Raw genomic sequence first — 11,395 nt, forward strand, 5'->3', positions numbered from 1 at the left:
TCACCTTCGGCCAGCTGCAGCTCATCGCGCGCGACTACCTCTCCGTCCTGCCGCGCGGCGTCATGTGCCTCTTCGTGCAGTCGCTGCTGGCCAAGAGCCTCTCCAACCTCTTCCCCCTCAGGTACCCCTTTCAATTTAATAATTGAAATTTTAATTTTAATGAATTCTTTGTTTATATAATTGAGCAGGCTGTTGGGCAGGCTGCACCTGGCCTTCCCCTACGCGCTCCTGTGCCAAGTCCCTCTCGTACAAACTCTCTTGATAATTATTATATAAATAATTATTTTATTATTACACAAAAATAGCAACATGTTGTGTTAACCTTGTTGTGCTTTGCAGGTGTGCTTGGAACACCCCAACAAAGCGAGAATGTTCACCTTCCCTGAACGTACCGACGGCTACTACTGCTCCATCTGCTCCATCATTTCCTGTCGTTCGTACTACTACGCCCAACCATGTTTGCTATTTTTTTCCTAGTCTCACCACCACATGGCCAGCGGAGTGCTTGATCAGGTGCCACTTTTGCGATGTTCTGCTCTGCGCAAATTGTGGTGCCAAGAAGTGGTGCGACTTTCATGTGTGCTGTGTGTCGTGTGTCTCGGTCGTGTCGTGTCGTGTCGTGTCGTGTCGTGTCGTGTCGTGTCGTGTCGTGTCGTGTCGTGTCGTGTCGTGTCGTGTCGTGTCGTGTCGTGTCGTGTTTGCGTCAAACGTGTGCCATGTGATAAAACTTATATGGGCCATCAGGGAGTGCGAAGTGCCAAGGACCACAGAAAAGGAGTGGGAGGCATCGAGAAGGCCCTTGCCGCCAGAATTCGATGAGGTGGACCTGTGGACGTGCATGGATTGCGATCCCGAGGTACCGCCACATGCGTGCGGTGGTGCGCGTGCGCGTGCGGTGGTGCGTGCGCCATGTGTGGGAATGTGCAAGCGCGCTCAAGCATGCTGCCGGACGCTGTGTGCGTGATACAACGACAGATGGCCTTCGCCTGGGCGTACGACGCTCGGGAGGAGTATGAGGACGAATTGGCAGACGACTTCTGGGAATGTGCTAGGTGTGGCCACACTCTCGAGGTATGTACATCCCATCCAATTCACAACGCTCACGTACACGCATGATCGCACACGCACACGCGCGCGCACGCAGGCTCGCGCGTAACCTGCGGTACAACAGGACGACTATTACGAGGGCCAGGTCCTGAGGGAGGAACTCGAGAGGGACCAGGAGAAGGCGTTCTCCACCTGCGCGGGGTGTGGTGATTTGGTACGTGCACCCCTCAACCAACGCCAGCCAGCCAGCGCCAACCAACCACAACGGGACACAACACGGCCAGGTGTGCGAACGATGTGTCATTGAGTGCGACGAGTGCGGCAGGACCTTGTGCCCAGCGGAGCCACAGGTCTCTTGCCTCCGCTGCCACAACCAAAACCTGTGCTCAGATTGTCTGTACGTGCACGTCGCCCATGTGCGTGTGTGTCGTGTCTCGTGTGTCATGTGTCGTGTCTCACGTGTGTTGTGTGCCAACACTGATATCAGAGGGTTGGCACAGGTGTGTGCTCAATAGCCAAGAAGTCGAAGAGGTGTGCTGGAGCTGCTACAAGGACACGCAGGACTGCCAGAAACGACTGGCCGCCATGGTGGCCTTCCTCGACGACAGCCTGCCGCTGGGACTGCGCAGGGAGGTCGCCGCCGCGATCACTCGGCACGGCGGCCGCGTGGTGTCCTGCCTCGGCCCTGGCGTGACCCACCTCGTCCGCTCTTCGGCACAGCAGCAAGACGCCACCGCAGCCGAGAATCAGCCAAAGTCGCCCGCTGGAGGTGGCTGGGTGGTGGTGCCGCCGCCGGTGGTGCTCTCCTGGTGCGCCAACCTGCAGCGCTGAGAAAAATCCGCCCAAGCCGAGCGACCCCCTTGGCAAAGGCATCCAAACATGGAAGCAGTCAACCCGAACATTCAAAGACCGGCATGTGTGGCCTGCTTGACGGATAGCTCTATGCCAACGATCAAGCCGAAGGCGAAGGCGTCCTTGAGGCCGCGCAGTGAGGTCAAGGCGTGGCTGACACGGACGGCGATGGTCGATGTGACTGGGCGTGGGCGTGGGCGTGGGCGTGGGCGTGGGCGTGGGCGTGGGCGTGGGCGTGGGCGTGGGCGTGGGCGTGGGCGTGGGCGTGGGCGTGGGCGTGGGCGTGGGCGTGGGCGTGGGCGGTAACAAGGTGGACGACGAAGGCGATAAGCCGAAGCTGTGGGCGAGTTCAGAACAAAGGCGCTGATGAGGCGGACGACGAAGACGAAGACGATGGTCGACGGCGTGGGCGAGGTGGAGGGCGACCAGGAGCTGAGGGGGTTGAATATAGGGCGTGCTGGAGAAACCAACGCCCAGGGCTATCGATTTGGTGAAAGTGTGAAAAATGCTGATGTGGCCGAGCTCCTCCTACGAGTGCGCAACCTGTGGCAACCTCACCATAACCTGATGACCGTGAGCCCGCTACAGGAGAAGATCCGGCCGCTGTGACGCCACTTCTTCCCGGGACCCCCTGCAGGGGGTGGTGTATGTGGTGGACAGCGGCAACCGTGAGAGAGTGGGCGAGGCAGCCACGCTTCTCCAAGCTATGCTGGCTGTGTTGGGGCCGCAGGTGCCGCTGTGGTGCTGGCCAACAAGCAGGACCTGCACCGCGCCATGGCGCGTCTGTGCGTCATAGTCGACATAAAATGTGTTGTGCGCACACGATCACGTTGGTGGTACTTGTTGTTGATCGCTGGGCGTGGGCGGCCGCGCCTCAAGCTTGCCGCCCATTCTACCAAATATTGTGCAGTGCTGACCCCCAAAGCCTGCCCACGACACACCATGGAAAAGGGGCGCCGTGGACGGCCAGGCTCGGTCGGCCAGGCAGGTAAGTATGCGAAGACGCTTGGCCATGCTGTGCACCTCCTCCTTCGCCCATGGGCTGAAGAAAAAGGTGATCGCGGCCAGTGCCGTGTCTACCGAACGGGTGGGCGACGGACGCGTGCACGTGTGGCGTGCCACCGACGGACGCGTGCACGTGTGGCCGCGCGGCAAAGTGTGCGTGTCTCTCCCCCATGGAGGACTCTTCTTCATCATGGGCATTTTGTGAGGCCCGGCATTCATCGCTCACTCTCTGACACTCATGTGTACAGCATGGGAGGTTGCAGCTCCTTGAAATGGATGCTCTACGTTCGCGGCAATCCTGGCGGTACGCCCCTGCTCCTCCCCAGACCACACACACACACCCTTTTCAATTACACAAAAAAGACTACGACCTGTGGGCCAACGAGTTTGGCTGCACCGGGTGGTCGTACGAGGAGGTGCTGCCCAACTTCCGCAAGTCCGAGCACAGGTTCGTGTTTCGTGTATCATGTTTTCTCGTGGGACTAAACAAGAAGATGACTCATGTGGATCCGCCGATTGATTGCAGAGTCATCGAGCCACAGGGGAGCCGGTGGACCCCTCGTGGTGAGCGACGTCCAGGCGCCCAACACCATCACCGGGTGCGTCCAAGGATTCGTTACGTGGCCCATTCGTCAAAGTTACATAACTCACACACACACAAAACAGCACATTCATCGCTGCGGCCCAGAGTGTCGGCATTCTGTACAACCCGGACATGAACGGCGGCCAACAGCTCGGCGTCGGCCACGCTCAACTGACCATCGGTACCCGGTCGCCCCAGTACTGAGGCAATCAAAAGTCAACTGACTTCCCTTGACTTTGCCCTAACGCTGGCTTTCCCGCCACTGCCCACCACCGAACAGACAACGGACGTCGGTGCACCACGGCCTACGCGTTCCTCAAGCCGGAAGTGCAGAAGCGGCCCAACCTCACCGTCCTGGTCGGCGCCCATGCGACGCGCGTTCTGTTTGACATCGACCGCACCCGCGCTGTTGGTATTGTATTTACGCGGCTTCGCACTTTTTCTTTGCCTCATTGTGTGTGTGTGTGTGTGTTGTGTGTGTGTGTGTTGTGTGTGGTTACAGGTGTCGAGTACAAGCTCCAGAGCGAGAATTACAAGCGGTTCCATACGGCCTACGCGGCAAGGACGTGATCCTGGCCTGCGGCACCGTCTTGCTCATGCTCAGCGGCGTGGGTCCCAAGCAGCACCTCCGGGAGTTCTACATTCCCCTCATCCAGTACAGTGGCCACAACACACACGCACGCACGCACGCACGCAACACACACACACACACCCACACACACGGCAGATGTCTATTGCGCGGTTCGGTGACATGCGCCACCACCAAACAGAGACATGCCGTACGTCGGCGAGCAGATGCAGGACCACCTGTTCGTCCCGGTCGCCTTCTCCGCGCTCAGGCTGGAGGGCCTTCTCCACGGCCTCCCTTACCCTTTCCTCAAAGCACGTTTCGCGCCTCCTGCTGTTGTCAGTGGGGGCTCGCGGCAGTTCGTCGAGCTCCCGGCCCTGGCTGGCGCCAAGTTGACGCCGGGACGTCGAAATGGCGCGACGTGTCGAACACGAATGCCGTGCAGACTGCTATCGATGGCCCGACTCTCGTCGTTGGGGTCTCAAATATATTCAAGTCTATGAAGAAATGAACCGGATGTGCGAAACATGTCTTCACCATCCTAAGAATGTCCCGGTAAGGGTCCATGAGCTTACGTTGTATGCCCAGTCCACCCTTATGCCGATCTCGAGGCATGCTGAACTATGTCCGAAGCCCATCACATCTGGAGTCGAGGGGAAGAACAGCCAATCGATGCTGCAACTTCCTTTGGGAGTGTTGTAGACGCAAAACCCGGCGCATACGCTGCCTGTATCGGAGATGAAGGTGTAGGAGTTGTTGCTGTTTGCCTTCAAATTGAAGTCCGCAGTGGCATTCAGGGCCAGGCCTGCAATCATGACGTTGGAGAAGGGCGCCAATTGAAGAGGAAACGGTAGGCAGTTCTGCAGACGCAGATGACCAAAGAAGCCCCGTCCTGCTGGAGCTTTGTGGGGGGGGGGCGATAAACATTGTCAGCCTTCAGCAAAAGAATTGAGACTTACCCGCAAAGGCTCCCCCTGTGAAGAAAGCAACACCGAGGCACAGAAAAAAAAGCGGGTAAGCTTGCATGCCGGAGGCTCGACTCACTGCGTTAACTCTAAATGTTGGAAGCTTCTACATGTACGGCCGTACGGAGGGTTGAACCCTTCTTGGCGTGAAATTACCTCCGACGTCCTTGTTTTTTGGCTTGAATGTTGTCGCCGCAAAAACATCCTATAGGGCCACAGAAACGCGAACGTGCTTTGGCAACATTCACGGCAATAGTAATAATCGCCGTAAAAACATCCTATAGGACGACGGCACGGCAGTTTTCCTTGCCGGGCTTCATGCCATCGGGTTCTTTCTTTGGCGTTCGTTCGTTACTTCTCGGTTGTTCGCTCGTTTGTAGCCAGGGGAAGGAGTGCGGCCGTCAGCTGTTGGGCCTGTTGTGTGTGGACCGGTCGATGGTAGCCGGAGAGTGAGAGAGTGAGTCAGTCCCCATCAACAGCCGCGGCCAGCTTGAGATCAAGGTCGGCGAGTACCTTCCCGCCACAGGATGACGGGCATTTACACGCTCTGGCACGATCCAGCAGCAACATGGTGCGCAAACATCGTGCTAGGTGCCGTCGTGTTAAGCAGGAATCTTGTGAGCTACGGCCGTAGGCACCACGGTGGCTGAAGCGCGGGTGGCGGGTGGGGGCAACGTACGTAGCTCGTGGCCGTGGGCGCAGGACCAAGGACCTCTTCCTCGGACGCGTACTCGAGCACGAGCGCCCGCCCTTGCTGCCGGTCCTCTAATTCCCTCCGCCTGGCTTCGGCTCTGCGCTGTCTCGCGTTGGCGTTCTCCTCTCTCGGCGGCGGCAGCAACGATGTCGCGCTCCTTTGCGGCCTTGCTGGTGCGGCCTCTCTTCGCCGCCCGCGGGTTGGCATCGCCCTCGTCCTCTGCACCAGCTGGTGTAAGGTGGAGGCGTGGCGTAGCAGCCTCCGGAGGAGATGGAAGCGCGGGCAGTGTCGAGGGCACAGAGGAGAAGCAGCGGTAGAGCGGCGAGGGCTAGCGAATGGAACGGAGGCGGCACGTCGGCAAAGTGTGCCGCTATCCAGTCGCTCAGTAGAACTCATTCAGGATGCTCCAAGCCCGTAACGATGGACAAGGCCGTGGTTGAGGTGCGCACTGACCACCACCCCAACTCACCGCGCATGAGCCCGCGAATTTTTGACCAGTCGGCTCACTAGCTTTGTTTAATGGGCGCGACAGAACATCGGCAACTTGGTTCGCTACCTGCTGTTCAAGAAGGGGCCGTACACTTCCCAGGCCCTCGAGTCGATGGCCTTCATCCGCACCGAAAACTGTCACCTGCCCGACGTATGACGATCCACACAGCCCTCATGCCTATAGTATATAAATTCGCGTGTCGTGTCAACTAACACTCAGTCGTGTGACACAACACAACTAACACTCAGTCGTGTGACACACACAACACAACACACACAAACACACACACACACACAATGTGCTTTGTGGCTTTTGCGTGGCAGCCCATTCCCGATCTGCAAATCCACTGCCTCTTCTCGGGCCTCACCGGCACGGAGCCCGAGAAGCTCAAGGCGCAGTTCGGCCTCAACATCGAAGGCTACGAAACCAGTCAGTTTGGGTACGTGTATGCGTGTGCGGCTGTGCGTGTGCTATCGATCTAACTTTCGTGTGTGCGCGTGCGGTGTTGCTTGTGCGGTGTTGCGACTTGCAGGTTCTCGCTCCTGCCGACCCTCCTGCACCCGAAGATCCGCGGCAGCGTGCGGCTGCGCTCCAACTACCCCTTCGCCCTATCTACCTCCGAGGAGGACCCCGAGAGCGATGGCTACGTGCGGGCCTTAGTCATCAAGAACTGCCTCACCGTGTACCACCCCACCGGCACCGCGCGCATGGGGCCAGTGCAAGTCAAGACCACCGTGGTCGACACTCACCTCCGGGTACGCACACGCTGCGTGCGACACCGCATACGCACACGCACAAGAACACGCACTCACGGCGTGGGGTGAATGGTGCAGGTGCACGGGCTGAAAAGCCTGCGTGTGGCGGACCTGAGCGTGTTTCCGGAGATCATCTCGGGCAACACCAACGCGCCGGCAATCATGATCGGCGAGAAGGCCAGCGACATCATCCTACACGACACACTCATCAGCACCGCCGACGGCCAACAACAGCCGGCCACCACCACTGTCGTCGTCGCTGCTGCTCGCGCCAGGCACATTGTCGAGCAACTCTGGCGGTAGAAGGTGGCAACGTCCAGGCCACATGCGCCCCAGCCATGCAGGGGCTGGAGCAGGCAGCAACTGGCTCTCCACCACTGGCTGGGAGTCTTCTTAACCCCCCCCCCCCACAAAGCTGCTACATTGTCCAACAATATTGTTTTTTTCACACCAGGAAATGACAAGCTGCAACTGCAGGGTCAGGTGTACGAGTGAAGGAGCCAAGGCTGGTGGTGGCCATGGTGCAGAGAGTCCGCACAGGGCTCCCCTGCGGCGTAGGAGGAGAACTGATAGCTGTAGTCGAGTGTGGGCGAAGAAGGCCACGACGAGGGCGACGACACGAGCGAGGAGGTGTAGTTGTGGGAGAAGGGGAACATGACCGGGTCGATGCTGAACAGCGAAGGACCGTCAAAGTGGGAGTAGCAGCAGTCGACGTCGCGGCAATCGGGCACGCTGCACGCCGGGCCACTGCGGACGCCACGCAACAGCGAGACAACATCAAGGTGAGTCTTTCTGATAGCGATGCACACGGTAGATTGGCGGTAGGCTCACCTGTCCGTCTGTTGTCGTTGCTTGTCGGCGTCTTCTGGTTTGTCGAACGCGCAATCGCAGCAGAACTTGGCGTTGGCTTGGTCGTTGAGCTCCTTGAGAGTCTCCTTCATGAAGCTCACATCGCTGGCATCTCCAGCCTCACGGATCTTGAACACACACACACACACACGCACCAAGAATGGCACGCAACACACAGTCTGGTTGTGAGACATGTCTTTGATCTGTGTCGGTACCACACGAGCGAGAGCCAGAGTACCGCTTCCTTCAAGACCGCAGCGGCGCTGCGTATCTTCTCCTGCCGCTCCTGTCTCTTGCGCTCCTCCTCGAGCCCCTTGGCCTGCGCCTGCGCCTTGGCTTCGGCCGCCGACTGCTCCTCCTTCTTGGCCTTCCACACCCAGTTCTGCAGCCACGCAACCAACCAACAATCACCCGATCACAATCAAAGCGCCAATCCACTAAAGCACCAAGCAGGGGAGTACCTTGGGGATCACGTTGTGGTGGTGTCGGCTCCAGTAGGGGAAGTGGGGAGGGGGCGGCCCCGGTACGATGGGCGCCGGCTTCGCGGTCGAGGCCGAGGTTTGGGGCTTCTTGGGGAGAGCCGGCGCCGCAGCAGCCGGAGTGGCCGACGCTGGCGCCGCCAGCGGGGATGCAGATTGCTTGGGCTGAGCATCGAGGGGCTTGTTGGGAAGTGCGTGCTTGGAGTGGTTGTGATCGTGCAGTTGGTTCAGACACAGATGGTTTCCATCGCCTTGCTTCCTGCAGACAACATCATCACAGACCAAGATGAGTGCCAAGAGAAACAGAAAGAAGTGTGAATCTGGAAACGAACCTGTGCTTCTCCTTCGCGATCTCGGCGAACGGAGTGTGTCGCTTGAGGCTCGGGGCCGAGTTGGTCAGCAGGGCGGGCGCTGTGCTGGGCGGCGTGGTCACACGATTGGGCGTCGGAATGCTCCTGGTCGGAACCGCCAGGCTGAGTCCCGGCGGACACCTGTGCCACCCCGAGCCACTGCTGGTCAGTAACTTGTGGGCCGCTGTTCAACTACCGAGAGATGACAAGGCGTACGTCTTTGCGGGCAGCACCGCCACTTCGGGTTTAGCGGCCTTTTTGGGCTTCTTCCGGTTGGTCTGCTTCGTCCACCCTCGACCGTCATCGACCTCGTGTCTAATTTGTTGCTGTGGCTCAACTCGCACCTCCGGCTCTTCCTCGGATTCCTGAGCTTGTTCTTCTTCTTCTTCGGTCGACACATCTCCAGCCTCGACTTCCTCTTCGTCTTCTTCTTCTTCTTCTTCTTCTTCTGACACGAAGGTGTCGAGGTCTCCATCGCTGTTCTGGCCTTCGTCCGTCCGCACCTCGTCTTCGCTTACCTCGTTACCACTTTCGCCGCTTCCGTCGGCTTCTACCGCCTGGGCGAGGTGGTCGATCACCGGCGATGCGGTGGGGGCGGCTTGCCCTCCGTCATGGCACTTGCAATCGCACGCCTCCTTTCGACTGCGCCGCTCCTTGCGCTTCTTGGACTTGGACCTGCGTGTACGAACACTCAGTTGACGAGTTCTTCATCGTTCAAGACTCAGGCACGTACGTTGTCTTCTTGTTGGCCTTCTTGTTGTGCTCCTCTTCGAGGAGGAGCTTGGCGCAGGCTTCGGCATGCTGGCGCCTGATCTCGTCCACTTGGGCTCTCTTCACGTTGTCGAAGAATGTGTGGAACAGAAACAGCTGGAGTTGTGGGGAGCCCCCATTCAGTGAACTCCAAAATACAATAAAACTCATCATTAAAGCAGAACCAGTACCTCGAACACGTGGTACGATGAGCAGATCTCGCACTTCTTGTAGTGCTGCTTGTTCTTCGCTTGACAATCGTTCTCGCTGCACAGAGTTTTCTTAGATATCTGGCAAAAAAAAACAAAAAAACAGAAGTGTGGTCGTGCACATACCGCTCCAGGAGGAATGTCCAGAGGTCATCGCGGGCGATCTCGGAGCTCTTCAACGAAATCACGCCAGCCTGACCCGACGGTGTGCACAAACATAGACGATCGTCAGATTGATACGCTGACCATGCACCTCCGCCCCGCCGCCAATCGATCCACCGCCGCATCCTCCTCTCCCCTTTCGCACACACACGAACACAACCGATCCCTTCAGCCCCACGAGAGCACTAAACAGCGACGGAGCGCAGGCGGCAGCGGCGGCGGCAGAGATGAAGGGCTTCGCAGCAGTCAGGTGCACACAGAAGAAGAAGGAGAGGAAGTGATGGTTACCTTGACCGACAGCGCGTCGCCGAAGATGGTGGGCACGTCGACGTAGACCACGTCCTCCTCCCTTTCTTCGGGCTTGTTGCGGTTGCGCTCGGCTTCGATCTCGCGCTCCCTCTCGCGCTCGCGCTCTTCCGCCTCTCGGATCCGATTCTCGCGCTCCTCGAGCTCGTCGAGGAACGTGCGCTTGGCTCCCCGCGGTCGAGGCTTGCTCTCGCTCTTCGCCCCTTTCTTTTTCTTGTTGAGCTTCGACTTGTCCGCCTCTAACATTTCATATACATATGTAAGTGTTCATTCGTGTGGTGTCGTTGGTCGTGTCGTGTGGTGTGCGTTACCAGTGTTTTCGTCAACGCCCAGGATGGCGGGGGAGTGAATGTCGATGAGGCCGGCGTCGTCGGGCTGATTCTCCCAAGCCGTGCAGAAGCGCTCGTACGTGCGCGCTCCTCCGTCGAAGAAAACCTGGGTTTGTGTTGCGGAATGCGGAAAATGGTGGTCGGATTATTTTCGCTCCTTTCCATCGAAACAAACAAGAATGAAACGATAATGCCACGAAAATGAGCCCGCGCATTGAAGCGAGAATCATGAGAAAGGAAGAGATATATCGACAATTCCACAACACGTGTTGCTGAAGAAGACGATGATCATCGTATGGGTGAGGGATGAAGGTGCGTGCGTACCTTGGAGTGCTGGCAGCAGGGGCAGTTGCGGGTGTGGAGGTGCTTCTTGCGGAGGGATTGCAGCACGACGTGCTTCTTCTCGCTGGTGAGGGTCCGGCGCGCGTCGAGGCCCAGCCCGCTCCAGAAGCGGTTGATGGCGTGGGCCACACTGTTTGCGGCGCTGCAGTTGGCGTCGCACCGCATGTGGGCCAACAGCAGCGCGTCTTCCATTGTCCGCCGGCTCACTGTGGGTACGCCGCTCCCACTACCACTCGATGAAGCTGATGAACCACCCCAGGCCGTCTTCTGCTTGTTACGCTTCGAGGTCATTAGGTGCAGTTTTTCAGTTTAGGGCGTAGAGTGTTATCGGAAGTCTCTTTAGTGTGAGCTTTGGAGGTTGGCGAGTATTGACTGCTTAGCCAGCTACGACGTCGGTACAGACGAGGGAACGGGCTGAGTGTCTGCCAAAAATCCTATTGGTCGTTGATCTTGTCGACGCTCACTTTCCTCGGAGCTTTCCTTGTGCGCCCGAAAGAAAAGAAAGAAGAAAATCAAAGAGTAAGGCACACTCTTCTCATAATTAATCGTCTTTGAGCTCATCTTGGCATTTTGTCTGCTTCCTCCACCCTCTGCTCTGCCAGGTCACCTCCTAACGTACGTGCTTCACTTCATCTCGCGTCAAAGCTAAAATCTTTTCCA

At 58.2% G+C, this 11,395-nt stretch overlaps 5 protein-coding genes across 5 annotated transcripts in view; 3 read left to right on the top strand and 2 right to left on the bottom strand.

The window, feature by feature from the left end:
• Positions 1 to 62, bottom strand: part of ACA1_147880 (RNA recognition motif domain containing protein) — a gene marked incomplete at both ends in the record, with an annotated part of 1,605 nt that extends 1,543 nt beyond the window's left edge. The window contains one exon of the mRNA XM_004335234.1: positions 39 to 62. Within this exon, the coding sequence (XP_004335282.1) occupies positions 39 to 62 (24 nt within the window). The remainder of the gene's footprint in view (positions 1 to 38) is intronic.
• ACA1_147990 (uncharacterized protein) lies at positions 63 to 1,878 on the top strand (the record flags this gene model as incomplete). The annotated part of the gene is made up of 7 exons (XM_004335235.1): positions 63 to 121; positions 189 to 237; positions 340 to 433; positions 771 to 856; positions 976 to 1,071; positions 1,172 to 1,248; positions 1,548 to 1,878. 7 exons carry the CDS (start codon positions 63 to 65, stop codon positions 1,876 to 1,878), a joined length of 792 nt encoding a protein of 263 aa, XP_004335283.1.
• A 1,033-nt stretch (positions 1,879 to 2,911) lies between these two features.
• ACA1_148000 (GMC oxidoreductase) lies at positions 2,912 to 4,451 on the top strand (the record flags this gene model as incomplete). Its single annotated transcript, XM_004335236.1, has 10 exons — positions 2,912 to 3,057; positions 3,168 to 3,208; positions 3,268 to 3,352; positions 3,447 to 3,503; positions 3,571 to 3,668; positions 3,768 to 3,899; positions 3,990 to 4,053; positions 4,092 to 4,142; positions 4,258 to 4,373; positions 4,399 to 4,451. 10 exons carry the CDS (start codon positions 2,912 to 2,914, stop codon positions 4,449 to 4,451), a joined length of 843 nt encoding a protein of 280 aa, XP_004335284.1.
• A 1,683-nt stretch (positions 4,452 to 6,134) lies between these two features.
• Positions 6,135 to 7,262, top strand: ACA1_148010 (glucosemethanol-choline oxidoreductase; the record flags this gene model as incomplete). The annotated part of the gene is made up of 5 exons (XM_004335237.1): positions 6,135 to 6,155; positions 6,247 to 6,354; positions 6,528 to 6,643; positions 6,737 to 6,959; positions 7,038 to 7,262. 5 exons carry the CDS (start codon positions 6,135 to 6,137, stop codon positions 7,260 to 7,262), a joined length of 693 nt encoding a protein of 230 aa, XP_004335285.1.
• Positions 7,263 to 7,438: 176 nt separating this feature from the next.
• On the bottom strand, positions 7,439 to 10,927 carry ACA1_148020 (uncharacterized protein; the record flags this gene model as incomplete). Its single annotated transcript, XM_004335238.1, has 12 exons — positions 7,439 to 7,706; positions 7,791 to 7,936; positions 8,047 to 8,190; positions 8,270 to 8,546; positions 8,620 to 8,778; positions 8,854 to 9,312; positions 9,371 to 9,504; positions 9,579 to 9,677; positions 9,719 to 9,790; positions 10,047 to 10,303; positions 10,376 to 10,499; positions 10,718 to 10,927. 12 exons carry the CDS (start codon positions 10,925 to 10,927, stop codon positions 7,439 to 7,441), a joined length of 2,349 nt encoding a protein of 782 aa, XP_004335286.1.
• Positions 10,928 to 11,395: the final 468 nt, after the last annotated feature.

The sequence above is a fragment of the Acanthamoeba castellanii genome (assembly GCF_000313135.1).
Source record: "Acanthamoeba castellanii str. Neff unplaced genomic scaffold scf7180000084714, whole genome shotgun sequence".
Taxonomy (NCBI): Eukaryota; Discosea; order Longamoebia; family Acanthamoebidae; genus Acanthamoeba; species Acanthamoeba castellanii.